General features: G+C 37.3%; 1 protein-coding gene across 5 annotated transcripts in view; it reads left to right on the top strand.

Annotated features, from left to right (window-relative positions):
* The first annotated feature begins 2,290 nt into the window (after positions 1 to 2,290).
* Positions 2,291 to 19,777, top strand: part of b4galnt1a (beta-1,4-N-acetyl-galactosaminyl transferase 1a) — a 35,322-nt gene continuing 17,835 nt past the window's right edge. The window contains exons 1-6 of one of the 5 annotated variants that reach the window (XM_081386985.1): positions 2,333 to 2,495; positions 3,327 to 3,364; positions 13,245 to 13,462; positions 13,768 to 13,944; positions 14,368 to 14,474; positions 14,815 to 14,855. In XM_081386985.1, the coding sequence (XP_081243111.1) occupies positions 13,251 to 13,462; positions 13,768 to 13,944; positions 14,368 to 14,474; positions 14,815 to 14,855 (537 nt within the window). In that variant the 5' untranslated portion in view covers positions 2,333 to 2,495; positions 3,327 to 3,364; positions 13,245 to 13,250. Of the gene's footprint in view, positions 2,496 to 3,127; positions 3,567 to 12,376; positions 12,624 to 13,244; positions 13,463 to 13,767; positions 13,945 to 14,367; positions 14,475 to 14,814; positions 14,856 to 19,777 lie in introns of those variants that run through there. The other 4 variants (XM_081386987.1, XM_081386984.1, XM_081386986.1 and 1 more) reach the window with 4 other exon arrangements.

Below are 19,777 nucleotides of genomic sequence, written 5' to 3'. Positions count from 1 at the left end.
TGGACGGCTTTTCCACGACGAGGGCTTCTTACGACCGGAGAAAATCAGCGACGAGGTGAGTCGAGCTGAAGGAGATTAAATTTGTCAAATGGCGGATTCTATCTGTATTTATATGTTATGGTCACGTGTAGTTTCGCGCGCTTGACAGTGACAGAGCGCCAAGCACCCTGATTGGCTCGCGCGCTTCTGTCTATCCGCCATTGGTTCGTGCAGTTGCCCACAGCACAGCCTATCAGCTCACTCACGTGGGTCTGATGCTCTCGCCTGTGCTGTAGCAAATGCGTTTTAAAATAAAGGCTTCAATATTCTCGAGAAAAGGAGTTTTCCCATAGCGTTTGCAACGCAGTACGAGAGAACGTTCTCGTAAGGGAACCTCCAATGTTAATCTACTAACTCTCCTGACTGCTTTGTGGGACAAAATGGCGGATTATGATTAGTCAGATCGCCTGTCAATCAAACTCCCTGCGAAGGGTCAAGTTTTTGGTGAGCGTAGGCTCCTCCTGATTTTGTTAGTCATCTTATCTCTTATATGCTGTGTATGATCATATCCTGCCCTATTCATGGTAGCCTACTCGCAGACATTGCGTCATCAATGTCATCAATTGCTTTCCTCCATCAAGGGGCCCGCCTTGATAATCCTACTTAAGGGCCCGGTGTTGGCTCGTTACCAGGGTTCTAAATTAACTTTTTTGATCACCAGCCAATGTGGCTGGTAACTTTCTAAAGTTACCAGCCAATCAGAATATCCACTAGCCAAAATTATTATTTTTTTTTTTTTTGAGTAGGCTACATGTGGCAATCCTGACAATACATGATGACATTATTGTGATCAAACACTAGCCATTCACGACCCGTCAGCCATTTGGCATTACATTTTCTTTTCTTAGTTTCTCTGTCGATACCCTCCTCATCCCCTGCCTCGTTCCTCTTCTCGCCCCCAGAAGTCTGTCCCAACCACTGCTGCATTTCGTTTAATACTTTACTAGCCAACTCCGTTTGTCTTATTTCTTGTGTTTGTGTCCATTCGTTTCCATGGTTTCTCGCAAACTTTAGGCTAAAGAAAACTCAGAAAAAAGTTTCTGTAATTAACAGAAGAAAGACAATATAAGTTGCACTGTAGTTTCCACAAGTGTAATGGCTGCCTGTGATGACGGGTGTTAAGAGGACGTCATCACTGCTGAAATCTTTACAAACTGTTTATAGGATTATTTTTCTTTACATTTATTATTTATGATTTAGTGTCTTATGACAAGGGTACAGTTCATTAGATTCATTATTACATTACATTCATTTATAATAAGTTTAAGATATGCTGTTGGTGTTGATTGCGGATAGGTGCACATGTCAGCAGCCATCACAACATGTTATCTCTATTATAGTTATCTTTTGATTTTTCTCATTAACCACACAGAGTCAAGTTTTGTTATGCAGTTTTTGTTATTTATTATTTCAAATCTGTAATTATTTTCTCTTTGCAAACAGTTACCCCACATGCTGTCTACTCACCATTTCCTGTTCCTGTGACTCCTCAAAGGAAGGGGCGGGACTACGGCATGTCTTTTTATTGTGTTGGGTTAAACCATTTCCGTTAATAGGGAAGGGAAATTAACCCCTGTTAATGTAGGCATAGATAAATGTTTTTCGGTGTTGAGATTGTTTAATTTGCTGAATGAGTTTATTTTAATTATTTTTGTGGAAGTTAAATTGTTAACTGGTCATATGTTTAAGCTACAAAGATTTTTGGTATTGATACCCCTGCAGTTGGTACGGTCTTGAGTGTAATGAGCATGTCCTAGGCCATATAAGACAGTCCAAACTGAACCTTGGGAGGTAAAGGTGTGGTCATACTTCTGAAAGTATTCCTGAAGGTTTTGCTGCCTAAAGCAATTTGTTTATCTTTGTTTGTGGATACAGCAAAGTTTGCACTGCTTCAAGTGTATATATATTTTTTTTCTTTAAATTCAGTATTTTTTTTTCTGGATACAGCAAAGTTTGCACTGCTTCAAGTGTATATATATTTTTTTTTCTTTAAATTCAGTATTTTTTTTTCTTTGTATCTGGCACATCACTGTGAATATGTCCACCTCTATTTATCCACTGGCACTGAATAAAAAGATCTTCTTTGGATGCAATCTGAGTCCTTAGCCTATCTACCACCTTCCCTTGATCTCTACGGTACACGCTATGACACTGCCGACATTAACAGACGATTTTGCACAAAATAAAAAAAATAAAAAAATAAAACCAAAAATGTTCCGTCTCGCCCCTCCGTGTTCAGCGACCAGGCTTCATTCTCTCGCAGCTAGTAACTTCGAGCGTGTCTTTTCCGCTCTGTGTGTGCGCCTTTCTCTTCCGTGTGTGTATGTCGGCGCGCTGCGCTCTCTGCTCAATGTTCTGCTCTGTCGTTAACAGCCCAAATGCTCGAATCATGTACCGATCGGCGATCACGCACTAGAAAAGCGTGAAATTTAGAGGTGGATAAACACACTTAGGAGGTGGGTAAACGCTATTTCCATCCCTGCATGTAATGCGTCATGCATCACCGGCCAAACTGGCTAGTAAGTTTTTATTAACACCCGCCAAAATGAATTTTAACCCGCATTTGGCGGGTTGGCGGGTGTTAATTTAGAACCCTGCTCGTTACGCCACTGAATATAATTGTCTAAACTCCTTATCAAAATTACATATTTACAACAAATTTGACACATATATATGGGCACACTTTGAGTAGGCCTATACTAATATAAGTGGTTGAGATCAGGCAAGATTGTAAGAAAACGCTTTAAAACCACATATTTCCTATGGTAAACTGCCTGTATTGGCTGTAAATTGACTTTTTCATCTATGATGGCGCTTGCTAAATAAAACGTAATGTCTTTTGATGCTTGTGTGCTTAAAGGCCTTAAAGGCCTTAACTGCTTGAACCCTGATAAATGCTGCTTGCAGCTTTAATATTATTATTATTATTATTATTATTATTATTAGTCGAAATTGCGAGGGGAAAAGTCAGATTTGCCAAATGAAAAGTCGTAATTAGGTTACCTTTTTATTTTTTAAACAAATAAGCGTCTATACAGTGCATATTATGCAAACACAGACCGCCCAACAGCAACTAAAGCATCTTTACGGCGTTCACATTGTGCAAGAGGGAGAGGGAGAGGGAGAGGCTGACGACTGTTCCGCATGCATGGGAATAATTTACAGTGTTCTAGACCTGTGTTTTCCGAATAACTGTGTCCTGCGTTTTTTCTTATTTATTGTTTCTTTTACTGCGTGATAAGTCACTTGCGTGAGGGTTTTTTTTTTTTTTTTTTTTGCCTCTGCAGCACGCCTATATCTGGATTACCCACACTACTGAACTTGAGTAAGTTAAAGTATTTTTTTATATATAAAGGAGTTTTGTTTTGTCTTTCGATTTAACGAGCAACCTAGTCTACGTCTTTCAGTGTATGATAAATGCTCTAAAAGTGGTTCTTTATTCTATTCGATCAGTTTCAAATCTTCATTCACCCCACACGTGTCGCTTGAAGCAATTAAATCTATTTTGGAATTGACCCCATTTTAGGGTAAGACATTATATGATACTGATTATATTATTAAATTAATGTCAAACTATACGTGATTGAGAATTTAAACTTGACGTGAAGGTCCCTAAAAGAAAAATTAATAAAAGAAATCGTAATAGGCTAGCCTACTTCGTAGCCTGTTACAACTTACATGCAAGTTTTTTTTTTAAAGCTGAAATTGTGTAAAGAAGCCTAAATGGGTCTGTTTAATAGGCTACAGTAATTTCAAGAAATCCTTAAAACATAATTCATATAGCCTAGAAAAGAAAAATATTTTTATTTGTTTTTATTTGTTGTTGCTGTTCTCAACTTCGGGCAAAATAAAGATTAACCTATTTAAACGTTTTATTAGTGCCCATAAGCTTAGACGTTCGAATATAATTAATCACAGTAAACAAATAGAGGTGCTTTACATAGGACTATTAGCCTACATTACGGAAATTCGTGTTGTTCTTTATTAAGCTGCTATGACCCTGTAACATGACACTTCTATTTTAAAATTTTAAAATATAATCGATGCACTAACTTTAATGCGTGCATGGTTCAAACGAATATATATAGCTAATAGCTATTTAGAGTAAAATTCAAATTTAACTTATATTGGCCTGATTTATAAATTGCAAGATACTAGCAGAATATAAACATTACAGAATATAGCCTGTATAAAATAAACGCACTCATTGACTAGCCTACACTGTTCATGACAGGGTGATGGGATAAGCTACCTCAGGTGATATTTTGCATACAGCTGTTATAATTTAAAACACTTTGTACTATGTCATAGCCTACGGAAAAAACACATAAAAAAGGTGTGGGTCACAGCTTCCAAACTCCTGATCTTGCTAACCCAATAAACCACCTGATCTTGCTGAAGTTTATATATATATATATATATATATATATATATATATATATATATATATATATATATATACTTTTTAAAAAAGAACTTTCAAGCTGAGGCCCACAGAAGTTAAAACCTAAAATTCTAAAGTCAAATTTTTTTTTTTTTTTTATTATTTTTTTTTTTACAATTGCTAGGACTAATTTTTCAATACTTCGGTCACTTTTTCAAAATTCATCACACAGTGAGCACAACAGCAGTCTGTGTGCTAAACTGTGGATTGTTATTAGTTTGGCACAAAATACATTTGATGATTACATACAGGGCAATTTGCGCGTTGACACAAGCTTTTCAAAACTGTTAAACTTTAGTTCAAAACCTTGCATAATACATATGCCTATATGAATAAGATAGCATATTGTTTAATACCATATTAAAATATATTCAAAATCTAAAAAATTAAATACTAGCAAAACAATTAGATTTAGCTGAACACCTGCAGGTGTCTTTCAATTTCATTACCATCTATACAAAAGGGGGAACTTGGGAATAATTTTGTACTGTAATGTTAACATTTGTAAAAGGTAGATGGTGTTATTCTTGTTTTGTTAAGACATTTTACAAAAGAAAACACTGCATAATGCTGCCTGTTAGGTCATTGTTTTATGAGTATGTTTGTTGGGTTGTTGACAACCTTTGCTATTGTCTAGAATGAGTTGATTTGAGTCACTGTAACCACAAGTTGGTTTGGAGAAGTATGAAGAGTTTTGAAAAGGCTAATGTAGGCTGTTTTTTCAGTTTCCTCTTTTTGCACAAGATTTTGATTCCTCATCCGGAGATTTGATCAATTTTTACTTAGTTTCGAAAACTCAATAGTTAAATGTGTGTGCATGGGTTTGGTTATAGCCTACTTGTGAAGGCTAAAATGCTTTCACTTCACTAAAAATGTCCTCACTGATATAGGCTACTGTAGTAAAACCTATATATACTGTAACAGTGACTGATGTGTAAAAAAATGTTTTTCTTTAAATTTGGCTTGTGTGCTGTTTAGTCTTAAGCTGGGGATACACTTATGCCTGGCTCACACTACAGGAGTTTTAAAATCCTAACCGATTTTGAAATCTGGTTGAAGCACACACTTAAGGAGAATCTTTGCAGATTTTCTTCCCCCAAATCTTAAACATGCTCACACTACAAGGTTTGAAAATCGCGGTGCACCACACACTACAAAATGTTATTAAGATTATCGTGCCAGAGGAAGCGTCTCACGTGATCTCACGCAGCAGATCTGAAGTGTAAAAACATGGAAACATATGGGATATGCATTGCCATGAGACACACACGCATGCACGCACATACACACGCACAGAGACTTTGAACCTACCGGTACTTTGAGTTAAGAGCTTAGATCGGGCCCAAAAAAATCAAGCCCGACCCCTACCCGAGCCCATGCACGTTGTGTCCGAGCCCGGCCCGGCCCGACACAACACAACACAACACAACACAACACAACACAACACAACACAACACAACACAACACAACACAACACAACACAACACAACACAACACAACACAACACATTAACATAACTGTAATTATGAGCCCGAGCCCGATTTAAACCCGACCATTTTTTAATACGTGGGCCAGGGGCAGTGCGAGATATTTTTTTTAACGAGGGGGTGCTAGATAGCATATAAATAATATTGCAAAAATTGTCCACTTAATATTTAATATTCAATCATTTTAATTGTCACAATTAAAGTAGCCTATTCGTTTTATTAAATTGACCAAGCACAACATTCAGCATTCAATCAAATATTAATTAAAGATTTATTATTATTAGGCTAATAATGTTAACATAATATACTATCGTTATTTCGGCATAATAAGTGTGCGTGCAACAAGCTAGATGTGCATTTTTAAATCCATTGATGCGTGCATTGATTTTGAAATCCACGCGCTTTTTAACGCGCTTTTTAGTTTCGGTTTCATTACTGAACATGTAACGTTTGTGCCTGCTGACCACAGCGTAATACTTATTTATTTAGCAATAAATAAATGGAGATAAAAACGCATATCGAGTTGAGTCATTTAAAATTATCTCAAGGGAAATTCCTTCAGCACGACAGCCCTGCTGTCTTTTTGACAGCACTGACGTAATCACAATCTTGCTCATCCCGATAAATATCAAACATGTTTGATATGATCGGGGCGAGCCCGATTTGTGTGAGAGCAGATCGGGAGGGGCAAGATTCGATCTGTGAACGCCTCACATTACCAGATATCTGCGCCGAACATCGGAACCGATCGAGGTCCTCGACAAGATTTTTTCTCAGATTCTCGGGAGGGGTAAATCGGGCATAAATCGGCCTAAAACTCCTGTAGTGTGAGCCAGGCGACTGTAAGGCTGGTTATATGTAATTTGTTTGATAGCCTACAGGTACTTACGACTGATCATGCCCAACTGCGCTGAGTCAGAGACAGAGGCGTTCAGTTGGTGTTCACAGTCGGTGTTTAGAAATCTGCTCCAGTTGTTAGAAACAGTCTGTAAGTGTGTTCAGTTCAGTCTTAAGGGCCGTACACACCGGGACGAATATCGGCGCGCGTTATTCGCCAGCGTTTTTCAACGTGTTTTTTGTGTTCACACCCAAGCGATTTTCGCTGACGATGAGCTGAGTGAACATGCAAATTCATTCCCTGACATTAGATGGCGCTTAATGTTAAGTAACAATTAAGTGAAATGAAACTTCAATACCACTCCATAACAGTTCTCTTTTATCAAGATTTTTGTAGTCGCTGTCGCGTTTGTCATATAGTTCTTTATGTTCCGACACCAACGAGCAGCTCTACATTCATCTTGTCTTGCATCTTCCTCGTCTTATTTCTTCCCGGCAGTGTAGCCTAGACGCTACTTCGTATCTTCTTCGCCGGTATGTGTGCTCGGTAGACATGTGCCGGTATTTGGTGATGCGATAAAGAATATGCACTATATTGTTATCGCGGTCCCATCAAAATACAGTGAAAAATAATAGATCAGAATTTAGATTTATAGAACACGCATTAGATTATTTTACATCAGCCGCTTAAACAAACACTGCGCGAAACACGTGCAGTGCATTGTGGATGTAGAAGCACTGTGTGCATGCAGCGCAGTGCGCACTCTAGTCTAATGTAAACAATCCTCACATGGAGAAGAAGCATGGCGGAAGGAGGAACGCTGCCGACGATTTATCCCCCTTCTAAAAGCAGGGCTGTCAACTCTACGCATTCAGCGTGAGACTCACAAAACTGACACTTTTAACACGCTCTCACGCCACACATCCATTTTCTCACGCAGAGAAAAATCGCGGACCAAAGAGGACACTGACACCGACAGACTAGAAAGAGCAGGTTACTTTTTATATGAAAAAAATTCTCAGCTCTCAGGTTCTGTCCATTTTCTAATGAAATTCAGACAATAAATACCATTTTGGCGCTTGTAAATGTGACGTGACTGATCGCTGTAGCACATCAGTTCAAGTAAACCGATCATCTGTTACTTTTTATTTAAAGATACAGTACAACTTACCGAAAGATAGCCTATGCCTCATACATAATATCGATCAATCAGGGTTTTTCAGCCACGGAAAGGGGTCAATAAAACTGCAGGACAACAATTATGTCACAGAACCTCAGGAAAGCCATTTAATGACCAACACGTTAGTTGACTAGAAAAAATATAGAGAGGAGTATTTTGCTAAATATGTGCACTATATTACATATTTATTATATTTTCACTTGTGTCATTAAATAATTGTAAATAATTGTATAACCACGTTATATTTTATTTAATTTGTTATTTTTAACCTTTAATAATACCAGCTGACAGGGCTCTCTGTATGTTTACAGCAGTAGCCTATGTGAGATGTATTTTTTCTTGAGAAAAATTAACATGTAGGCTATCTACTGTAGCTTACCTAATATTTATCCAAATGAGCCAATATTGAATCAACATTGAAATCAAATCCCAAGAATTGAATTGAAATTGTGTTAAGCAATAATACAAACAGTAGCCTACCAGTCATTGTACCATGTAAACATTGTAACATGTTGTAACTAAACTTAATACAATTCTGTTTAGTTACCAAATGTTTTGACAATCAAAATTACACCTATTGTGATGCAAGTTTTTTTTTTTTACATCCCCCCAATCCATCCATTTTTCTTGTGCAATTCAAATATCGTGATAATACCGTATACCGTGATAAAAGCTCAATCAATTAATCGCAGCATGAAAATTTGGCACATGCCTAGTGCTCGGCAAGACCGTTTTGTGTTTGAGCGCCCCCAAGTTGTGTTTTACTGTAACTTCAGAAGCTCCAGACACGTGAGCAAAAGCGCCAATCTCATTGGTCGGATAGTTTTTGACGCGACGCGCGTCAAACCAAAAAAACGAACCCGAGGCGTTTTTAAAAAAAAATACGCTTTTACGCGTGGCGTTTTTCGCGTCGGTGTGCACACTCACATTGGCGCCTTGTTTAGTCACGAGGCGTTAAACGTCGAATATCGCACGCGAAATTCGTCCCGGTGTGAACAGGCCTTTAATGTAATATAGCCTACAGTCTGCACAGTATAAAACAGGAATATACAGTTATGTCAATGGAAAGTGTGCGCGTTTGTGTGGATGGTTTTGTAGGGGTTTTTCTTCCTTTTTCTTTTTAATCACAGGGGTCTACAATATTCATGTGTTTTCTAGATGCTTCTAAAGCCTTTGACCGTATTAATCATGGTAAATTGTTTGATAAACGAACAGAAAGAGGTGTTCCAGGATACCTTACTAGGATTCTTATTTTTTGGTATTCTTGTCAGACTATGAGGGTGAAATGGGGCGACTCTATATCAGACTGTTTCAAAGTGAGTAATGGAGTACGTCAGGGTGGAATTTTGTCTCCATCTTTGTTCAGTTTATATATTGATGACCTGTCTGTGAAACTTAATGAATGTAATACTGGGTGTCTTGTTGGTGATGTCTTGTGTAACCATTTGATGTACGCAGATGACTTAGTACTGATAAGCCCTTATATTGCAGGCCTGCAGAAGCTTCTGAATATCTGCTCCTCCTATGGCGATGCATTTGATATTAAGTATAATGCTCTAAAAAGCCACATACTGATTGTTAAAACAAAAGAGGATCAGAAGTTGATGTTTCCAGACTTTTACCTTTGTGGAAATGTTTTACAGGTCACAGATTAGGTTAAATATCTTGGACACTATATTACAAATGACCTTTCGGACGATAGAGACTTGTTTAGGCAGAGGTGTAAATTATATGGGCGGGCTAATGTATTGACTCGTAAGTTTCACGTGTTCCACCAATGTAAAAATTGTATTGTTTAAAAGTTTCTGCTCGCCTTTGTATGCTGCGCACCTCTGGCGCAGCTACAAAAAGAAGAGCATGCAGGCTCTGATGGTGGCATACAATGACTCTCTGGCATCTATCACTTGGCATTTGTCTTATGATATAAAACCACATTAGACATCTGTTGTTTCTAGGCAGCCAGAAGGTAAACTAACATTGTTTACACTATCCAGACTGGCAGAATGAAAATGCCTCCCACTCACTGAACTGATGCTTCACCTTAAACTAGGATTAGATTAGATTCAACTTTGTAATTATGCAGAGTACAAGTACAAAGACAACAAAATGCAGTTTGCGTCTAACCAGAAGTGCAGAAAAGTGCAATGTGTTATACAAAGTATAAACGGGTGGTGCATAAGCAGGACAAGAAAGCCTTTGGAATTAAAATAGCCCCACATCATCACATAGCCTTCACCATACCTAGAGATTGGCATGGGGTACTTTCCATAAGATCATCTCTCAATGCAAATCAAACTAGCTATTAGGCTAACTGAAATAAAACCATGCCAATCTCTAGGTATGGTGAAGGCTATGTGATGATGTGGGGCTATTTTAATTCCAAAGGCCAAGGGAACTTTATCAGGATGCATAGTATCCTAAAATAAAAAAATAAAAAAAATACTTAAAAATAAAAATCTGCCTGCCTCTATGGGAATTTAACATAGGGGTGTCCAAACTTATGCACCCTGTATTTTAAGAAAGAACATTTATTTATTTGCGACACATTATTCATTCACAAAGAAAATTGGTGTCCTTAAAGGTTGGATTTTTCCTAATTTTTTAAATTAAGACATTAAGTTCAGTTTCCAAAAGATGATTTTTTATTCCTCTTTTTAGTCAACTTTAGTATGGGTGTCTAAACTTATGCATAGCACTGTATGTGCAATGTAGTAGCAGTAACCTTGTAGTAAGAATAATATAGATATATGCAGTGTATTAACAGAATATATAATACGAAAAACAGAATAAATATGGATATTCAGCATGAACCATATAGACAGATATGTATAGTATGTACAGCTATGTACAGTGTGGTAACAGTACCATTGTAGTGCAGAGACAGTAACATTATAAAAGTAGTTAGATTGGGGGCTTGGTTGGTTGTCAACGAGATGCAGAGCTAGAGTTCAGGTGACAGCCGCAGGAAAGAAGCTTCTTCTGAACCTGCTGGTTCGGGTGTGGAGAGACCTGTAACGTCTCCCGGAGGGAGATTTGTAATCTGTGATGGCCTGGATGCTTTGCCACATGCGTCGGGGGTCAGAGTTGTTCTTGAAGTGATCCTCAATCCTTAGCTTGTGGTTGTGCTAGGTCTTTTTGATGCCCCTTTTTAGGTTAGCCCTGGATGATCATAGATTTGAGTTTTGGTACAGAAAATGGATAGATGGATTTGAGCTTGGAAACCGCTGCATTTTTAAGCTCAAAGACGTGCTAGCACTCTCCAATGGTTAAGCTGCTAGTTCCATAACACTTAAGAGAAATGCAAAAATATGAAAATGAGGTCCCTGTTTTGTGTTTTAACTGATGCTGCAGTTAGTTAGTTGGTTGGTTGGTTGGTTGGGTTTAATCACCTTGAAATGCAATGTAAGTCGCTTTGGATAAAAGTGTCTGCCAAATGCATAAATGTAATCATCTGCTTTGAGAATCAGAATTCTGTATTGATCAGAATACAAGATGAATGCAAAGCAGTGACCGGACTGGTTAATTATTATAGGCCTAACTCATAATTATCATTTATATCAACCGTATCCTGAAGATAATGTGTATGTTTTCAAAATGACCCGGAGTCTCCCGGAGGGAGATTTGTAATCTGTGATGGACTGGATGCTTTGCCACATGCGTCGGGGGTCAGAGTTGTTCTTGAAGTGATCCTCAATCCTTAGCTTGTGGTTGTGCTAGGCCTTTTTGATGCCCCTTTTTAGGTTAGCCCTGGATGAACTATAGGCTTGGGCATCACCTGATCTGAACACAATGTCTCGTGCCTTCAGCAGGAGTCTAATCCATGGCTTCTGATTAGGGAAGTGGTAATCCGTTTGAGGGTGGTGACACTATTGATGTTTGAGTTGATACAGTCCAGAACAAAGGAGGCATATGAATCAATGTCCGTGTTTGTGTGTCATGAGTGGCCTGAGTTGCGAACACTCTCCAGTCAGTGTTTTCAAAATGCTGCTGAAGTGCCGAGTCAGCTCCCTCTGGCCATACTTTGACTGTCCTTACTGTTGGTTTCACATGTTTGATGAGTGCTGAATACTTGGGCAGTAGAAACAATGAGAGGTGATCTGAGTGTCCTAGATAGGGGAGGGGAGCGGCTTTGAATGAATCAGCCATATTTGTGTAAACTTGGTCTAAAATCTTTTCTCCTCATGTGGGGCATGATACATTTTGATGAAATTTAGGGAGTACAGTCTTTAAATTCGAGTGGTTGAAGTCACCCGCAACAATGTAGGCTGCCTCGGGATGCAGAGTTTGTTGTTTACTGATAGCCGAATATAGTTCTTTCATGGTAATCTTAGCATTAGCATCCGGTGGTATATAGGCTGCTGTTACTACAGTTGATGTAAACTCTCTGGGTAGATAGAAAGGTCTACACTTAACCATGAGATACTCTAGGTTAGCTGAGCAGTGACTCTCGGTGATGGTGGTGTCCGTGCACCACGTTTTGTTAACATAAATGCACAAACCCCCACCTCTGGTCTTACCGGAGTCAACAGCTGTTCTGTCGGCACGGAGAAGGCTGTGTCCAGCTAGCTCGATCGCGCTGTTGGATGTTTCGGTGTTAAGCCAGTGAAAGTCATGATGCTGCAGTCCATAATCACCGTAGGTGTTTTAGGTGAGGGTGTGTGCAGAGTACAGTGGATTTTATTTGGCAAAATAATGCTATATTATGTCTTGTGCTGTATGCAAATGTTTTATGCTGTAAATGTATATTTTCATAGTGTTTTTTTTATTTTATTTATTTTTTTACCTTTTGATCATAGATTTGAGTTTTGGTACAGAAAATGGATAGATGGATTTGAGCTTGGAAACCACTGCGTTTTTAAGCTCAAAGACATGCTAGCACTCTCCAATGGTTAAGCTGCTAGTTCCATAACACTGAAGAGAAATGCAAAAATATGAAAATGAGGTCCTTGTTTTGTGTTTTAACTGATGCTGCAGTTGGTTGGTTGGGATTAATCACCTTGAAATGCAATGTAAGTCGCTTTGGATAAAAGTGTCTGCCAAATGCATAAATGTAATGTTTGAGAATCAGAATTCTGTATTGATCAGAATACAAGATGAATGCAAAGCAGTGACCAGACTGGTTAATTATTATAGGCCTAACTCATACAGTAATTATCATTAATATCAACCGTATCCTGAAGATAATGTGTATGTTTTCAAAATGACTCTAAATACGTATGTGATAGCCAATACCTCTCCTGTCTTTTTGTACTTTAGGCAATTATGCGTTTCGCAATCAAGAAATCAGTGGTGGGTTTGCTGGTGGTCTTGCCGCTCACAGCCATGCTCATTTACCACTGGAACTCATACGCCATTACAACGATTAATGTGCTACAGGGAGACGACTCTTTAAATGTGCTACTGGAGGAAAGGACACGAATCATGGACCGTGGAAATGACCACATCCCTTACCATATCAAAGATGGCATGTCAAAGTAAGTATAAAACTGATACACTGAAACTTGTCTGCCAGCTTTGCATAGCTACAGTACAGAATCACTTCCTGATCAGGACATATGGCAGATGTATTTTGGGATTCGGTGACACTGGAAAAAGGTCTTCTGTTTTCAGGCTGGAAATTAAAAAAATTATTTGAAATTCACATCTCCACCTTAATGGTCATAGTGGCACCTCCTCCACTTTACACTCTTTTTGCGCATGGAATGAATGACATGATTTGTGGCTGAACTTTAGCCCATAATTTTCAAATGTTTTGTCAATTGTTTGTTCTTTTGACCAGGTTACTTGCTGTTAATGGGTGTGTTTGTGAAGGCGACAAACCGGGCATTAATTTTCCATTCGCTCAGCTGCTGTTCCCTAAAGTATCAGCTTCACAGCTACATGCATCTCTCCAAGATTCAGACCTGCAAAAAGCAAAGCAATACAGAAATAAAGAGTTTCGCAGTTTCAGTAAGAGGTGGTCCATCATTTCACTATATTTCAGCATTAAAAAAAATGTCGTTGCTCATTTTAAGTACAGTTTTTGTAAAAGGATACCATTGTTTTGTATTTTTCTTTAGCTTTGTCTCTCTTTACACACTTAAAGGGAGAGTTCACTCAAATATGAAAATTCTGTCATGCTTTACTCACCCTCATGTAATTTGAAATCAGTATGACTTTCTATCTTCTGTAGAACACAAAAGAAGGTATTTGAAGAATGTTGGGGTCCAAACTACATTGGACACCAATGAATTTCATTGTAAAGAAAAAAATATATGTATGTCTTTATTGTTCCACTGTATTTGAAATAGCATGGCGATATAATGACAGAATTTTCATTTTGTGTGAACTATTCCTTTAAGTAGGACCTTAACTGTTAAATTAATTTTTCTCTATTCAGGACGCATACAGCTGCAGACTCGCTTATCTTATCTGAAGCCAACAGCCCTCTTCAGTACCCTACGCAGGGTGTGGAAGTCAGACCAACAAGGTCCATTCTAATTCCTGGTAAAACACTAAAAGTTTTTATGATAATACTAGACAGAAGATAAACAGAATTTTCCAGCTTGTCATAAGCTGGTTTCACCACGTGGTTGCCATTTAGAAAAAAATATTTTTTTTATGTGTCACAATCAGAGATGTGGACTTAAGTCAAATTTGTGTTACCATTTTGAAGACTTAGTATCTGTCTTGAGCTGAATTACCTGATAACTTAATATCCATTCTACAGGAAACAAAGATTTTTTGAATTTTATTTTTTTATATACATATTCAGTATATCTATGTGTTAAAGCACAAGACTACACATTAAGTCTGTTAATGTTCTGTTCTGTTCTGCTCTGTACAGGTTTGAGGCTGAACCAAATAAACAAAGTGGACCATTATTTGGTAAGTCGATCATTCTATTTGCTTCATAAATGGCAATTCATTAAATTAATTGTTTAGCAAAAATATATATGTAATGTATAGTTTGCTTTGGTTTCATGTTTCATGTTAGAGTCATGTTTCCTGTCTTGTCATGTGATTCACTTGCTCTCATGTGATCCTGCCATGTGCTTCTCTAGTCTCTTGTCATGTTGTCATTGGCTAATTGTCTAATGTTCACTGGTGTGTCTTGTTTAGTCACTAGAGCTTGTGAATTTAAGCTAGGGTGACCATCCCTTGTCCCGCACGTCGCATATTGAGAAAATGTCCCGAATTTTCATTAGTCTGTCGGTTTTAATTATCATATTAAGAAAATGTGCATGTGTTCTTTTACCTTTTTAAGAAAGCATTTTATTTAATATTTTTTGCGGCATAGTTTTTCACCTACAGTATAGCCTATTTAACAGCGCTTCATCAGAAGTACAAATACTACAAATGTCGATCAAAATGTGGAGCGGTGATTCGTTCCATGTGTTCCCTGTCAGAAAACAAATGGATAATTCGGTCAATTAAAATTTAACAGAATTTATCAACTTGTTGCCTGCTGTGATTGTTTTGATTCACATCCTTTCTAAAAATATGAAAGTTTTTGGTTTAATATATTCTTAATAGATAAGACTGTCAATGGTCTAATAATTTCATGTTGTTTCATGCTCTAAGAACATAGGAACTCCAAGGCACTCGAATTATATTGAAAAAAGTTAAAAAGCCTTTATTTTATTCATGGCTTAAACATTAAAATTGGTGTCAGGTACACCTGCGCACCTGCGCGTTATTCAACGGTGTCGCCATTTCTCATTTCACCCGTTTTTGTGCATACGCCTGGGTCAGAGCTTGCGTGAAGGACCGCACATTTTCCCGTCAAGTTTGCTTTTTATAAATACCAATTATTGCGTAGAGAGCGGTGTACGCCTTCTTTTGTGCGTACGCAACGTTTATAAATGAGGCCCCTGGTCACTCTGTGTAAGCCAAGGAGACCTAAAGAGAGAGAGAAAAAAAATACTAAGAGCATATCCAACACGATACACAGCCGAATCCAACAACAACAACAACAACAACAAAAAAGACTCGAATAGCATTTTTATGTTCTGATAATCTGATCTTTAATTTTCTTGTAGTCATCCCTATAAAAGCAGCCACATGGACACTCCAACCTATACACCACAAATGAGGTATTACAATTAATAAATGATCTTATTTTAAATTCAGAACCAGAGGTTACATCTCTAAACATGTCAGTCTTAACCATATTGTCACAGTGATTGCAGTTGCCACACTTGTAATTTCCTGCACTTAAACTTAACCAGGTATTTGATTTCTTAGAGGGAAGATGCCTTCTCACCAATTTGTCTTTAATTGTAGGTGCTTTCCGGAACGCGATAGATAAGGATCATTCATAACTATTTCCCAATTACTTTTTATAATTTTCTTAATTCTGTTTGCCTCTGTGCTATACTGTGTTACAAAATAAACTGAATGATCTGAATCTTGTGATTCACGGTTTTGTCGTAATAGCTCATCTCTACTAATGTTTCTTACTTTATTGTATGCTTTGTTAATCACTCCATTTTTGTACCCTCGTTCCTTAAATCTTTGAGTCATATATTGTTCCCTGATGTTAAAATCTTCTTCCTTATCGCATATTCTTTTCAATCTCTGGAACTGACCAAAAGGAATATTCTCAGTCATCCATATAAGATGAAAGCTGTCTGCTCTTAATATGGTATTTCTGTCAGTTTCTTTCCTGAAAATAGTGGTATGCAACTCCCCATTACTTTATTTAAAGATCTTTATGTCCAAAAAATGTATCTGAGTATGTGAAAAATCTAGACTCAACTTCAAATTTGCATTGGTATTATTTAGATATGTGTGAAAAGCTAGCCTATCTACCTCTTAACCTCTCCATATCAATATAATGTCATCTATATATCTGCCCCACCACACCACATACTTCAAATATGGATTTAAATCAGAAAATACAAATTTCTCTCCGCAAAGTCCCAAAAACAAATTCGCATAATTTGGGGCAAAGCAGGCACCCATAGCTGTACCTTTAATTTGTTTATACAATTCATTTTGACACAGGAAGATGTTGTTGTTCAATGTCCATTCTGCTAATTGTACAATAAAACAAGCAGGTGTCCTTTCAGTAGATGATCTCATATCTAGATAGTATGCTAATGCTTCCAGCCCATCCTTATGGTCTATGTTTGTATACAGTGATTCTACATCCATAGTCACCAAGATGACACATGGGTTGTATCCTGAATCAGAGGTGGAAAGTAACGAATTACATTTACTCGCGTTACTGTAATTGAGTAGTTTTTTTGTGTATTTCTACTTTTTTAAGTAGTTTTTAAAATCTGTAATTTTACTTTTACTTAAGTATGTTTTGTTTAAAGTATTGTAATTCGCTACATTTTAAAACATATGCGTTACTGAGTAAAAAAAAACATTATTAAAAAAATGAACTAGCATAGGCCTACTATGGTTAAAACAGCGCGCGCGCTCGTGCTCAGCATTGATTGATTGACGGGCGGGAGAACAGACACGTAAAAACCACAAAAAATATGGAGACGGACAATACAGATTCTTTACACACACACGTGAGGCGAACCCCTGGTAAGTATGGGGATACTTTGGATATAGAAAAACGAACGCGTGGTTGTCCTCGAGGCTTGAGCATAGCCTATTCATTTTGCAAAAATTGTGGACGCAAAAAATTGGCTGCAAAAGAAGGAAACACATAGAACGTGTTCGGGAACACCATCCATGAAACACATGAACACATGAAAGTAAAGCTGTAGCCTACAATAAATCAAATTGCGACATGGTCTGTAGTCTATATATTAAAGCACAAGAGACTGCTATATAAATGTATAATCTGCGTGTCTGTGTGAATCAGTGCAAATGAGACGAGCCGTTTCGTCTACTACATACTCAAGTACGCGACGCGCTAATAGTGTTTTCAGCATCTCACAAACAATATGAGAACATGAAAACATGAACATCTCCAGAGCTGCTCTGAGAGAATGACCTTTGAGAAAAACCTTGTCAAATAGCCTACACTCTGAAACAGGACTTCATTACAACACATCAAAATAAAAGTTTGGTTTAACTACGAAGAAATGATGACATAACTGTTGTGGGCCTACAATAGAATGTACTTCTCATAATAATATTAACAACAACAATAATAATACAGATTATTTAAACATTATTTAAGGATTTTTGTCCATGGTTTAATTGAGTAAATCTGTTTTGCAGCACTTTGCCAAAAAATAAAAGGATGAAAAAATGTGTTAAACTTTTATTTGATTACCACCGTTTTGGATAATATATTTGTTTTAAATCATAAAAAACAAAAAGGATTTTTCTGAATTAAATACATTTCATAGAAGTCTATTGTTCTTGAACATTTTAATAAATTATTAATGATAAAAAATAAGTTGTTAAATGAGTAGTTAAAATGAAAATGAAAATTACCCCATGATTTATCAGCCCTGAAACCATCCTAGGTGTAGGCTATATAACTTTCTTCTTTGTTCTTTCAGACGAATACAATCGGAGTTATATTAATAAACACTTTATAATGGCAGTGGATTGCAACCATCAGTTTAAAGCTCAAAAAAGTACGCCATACGCAGTCTACTTACACCTAAAACGGATCTTATGCAACTCATGACGTCAGAAGTAGTGTAGTGCGTCCTGGCGTAGCATAAATATCAGCAGTACGTCGCATTACTCGCATAAGTTGCGCTTTAGATTTAAGTCGAATACATATGTTCGTTTGGCCGGAAGCTAGTTATTTTACTTCATAAAGATTTAAATATGAATATCTTTCTTACACAAACTCAACGTTTTGTTTCAGAAGGCCTTTATTAACCCCCCGTTGCCGTGTGGAGCACTTTTATGATGGATGGATGGATGGATGCACTTTTATGATGGATAGATGCACTTTTATGAGCTTCAAACTGATGGTTGCAATCCACAGCCATTATCAAGCTAGGAAGCGTCAGGGTGTTTATTAATATCAGAGGCTTCCTTCACCTCTGTACAGATAAAACATTATCAAAATGATTCCAGTTCGCATGGATACGCGGAAGCGACAAATATTTTTTTTGTATTATGCAGGCCAGACAAGTAATTTGGTGAGGTAAATTTGTAAAGAAAGACTACTCGCATGCACACATTCAAATGCACATACCTATAGATTAAACACGTAATACGCATGTGAACGCCGTCAGCGTTTTCACAGATTCACGTTTTTGAAGTTTACACAGAGATGATAGTGTTTTTCAAATTTGTTTAAAGCTTGCACCTTGTAACCTATTTCAAGGTTTACATTCTCGAGCTCCAAACACTGTTGTCGTGCAAATGAACGGCCAGAACACATTAAAGTTTTCTGTTTTCTGTTAAAGTGCTGTCGTGTTAGCGGCCCCTAAGTTAATAACTAATTTGCTTTTCGCAACGAATGAATCAGTCAAAAATGAATGAATCAAAAACTAACTTTAGCTGGACAATAACTTTATTCTAGAGCGGCTGTAAAGCCAAAACACTCTCTGTTACTGTAATATCCTATTATCTCTGTAAAGCTGCTTTGAAACAATCTATATTGTTAAAGCGCTGTATAAATGAAGGTGACTTGACTTAATATAATTCTGAATTTCGTCTGAAAGAAGAATGTCATATACATGGCTTGAGGGTGAGTAAATCATGGGCTGGTTTCATTTTAAAGTGAACTACTCCTTTAATCAAATTCATAATCATTTATTGAAATTAGTTGATTAGACATGTTTTATTGAAATTTTAATAAACAAAACAAATGTTTCCAAAAATACTGTTTTCATCCCATTTACTGTAACTGTCATTTTAACTGATGATAA

Source organism: Scardinius erythrophthalmus, assembly GCF_964197995.2.
Source record: "Scardinius erythrophthalmus genome assembly, chromosome: 15".
NCBI lineage: Eukaryota > Metazoa > Chordata > Actinopteri > Cypriniformes > Leuciscidae > Scardinius > Scardinius erythrophthalmus.
The sequence above is the reverse complement of the archived record's forward strand: the minus strand, read 5'-3'. Positions and strand labels throughout refer to the sequence as shown.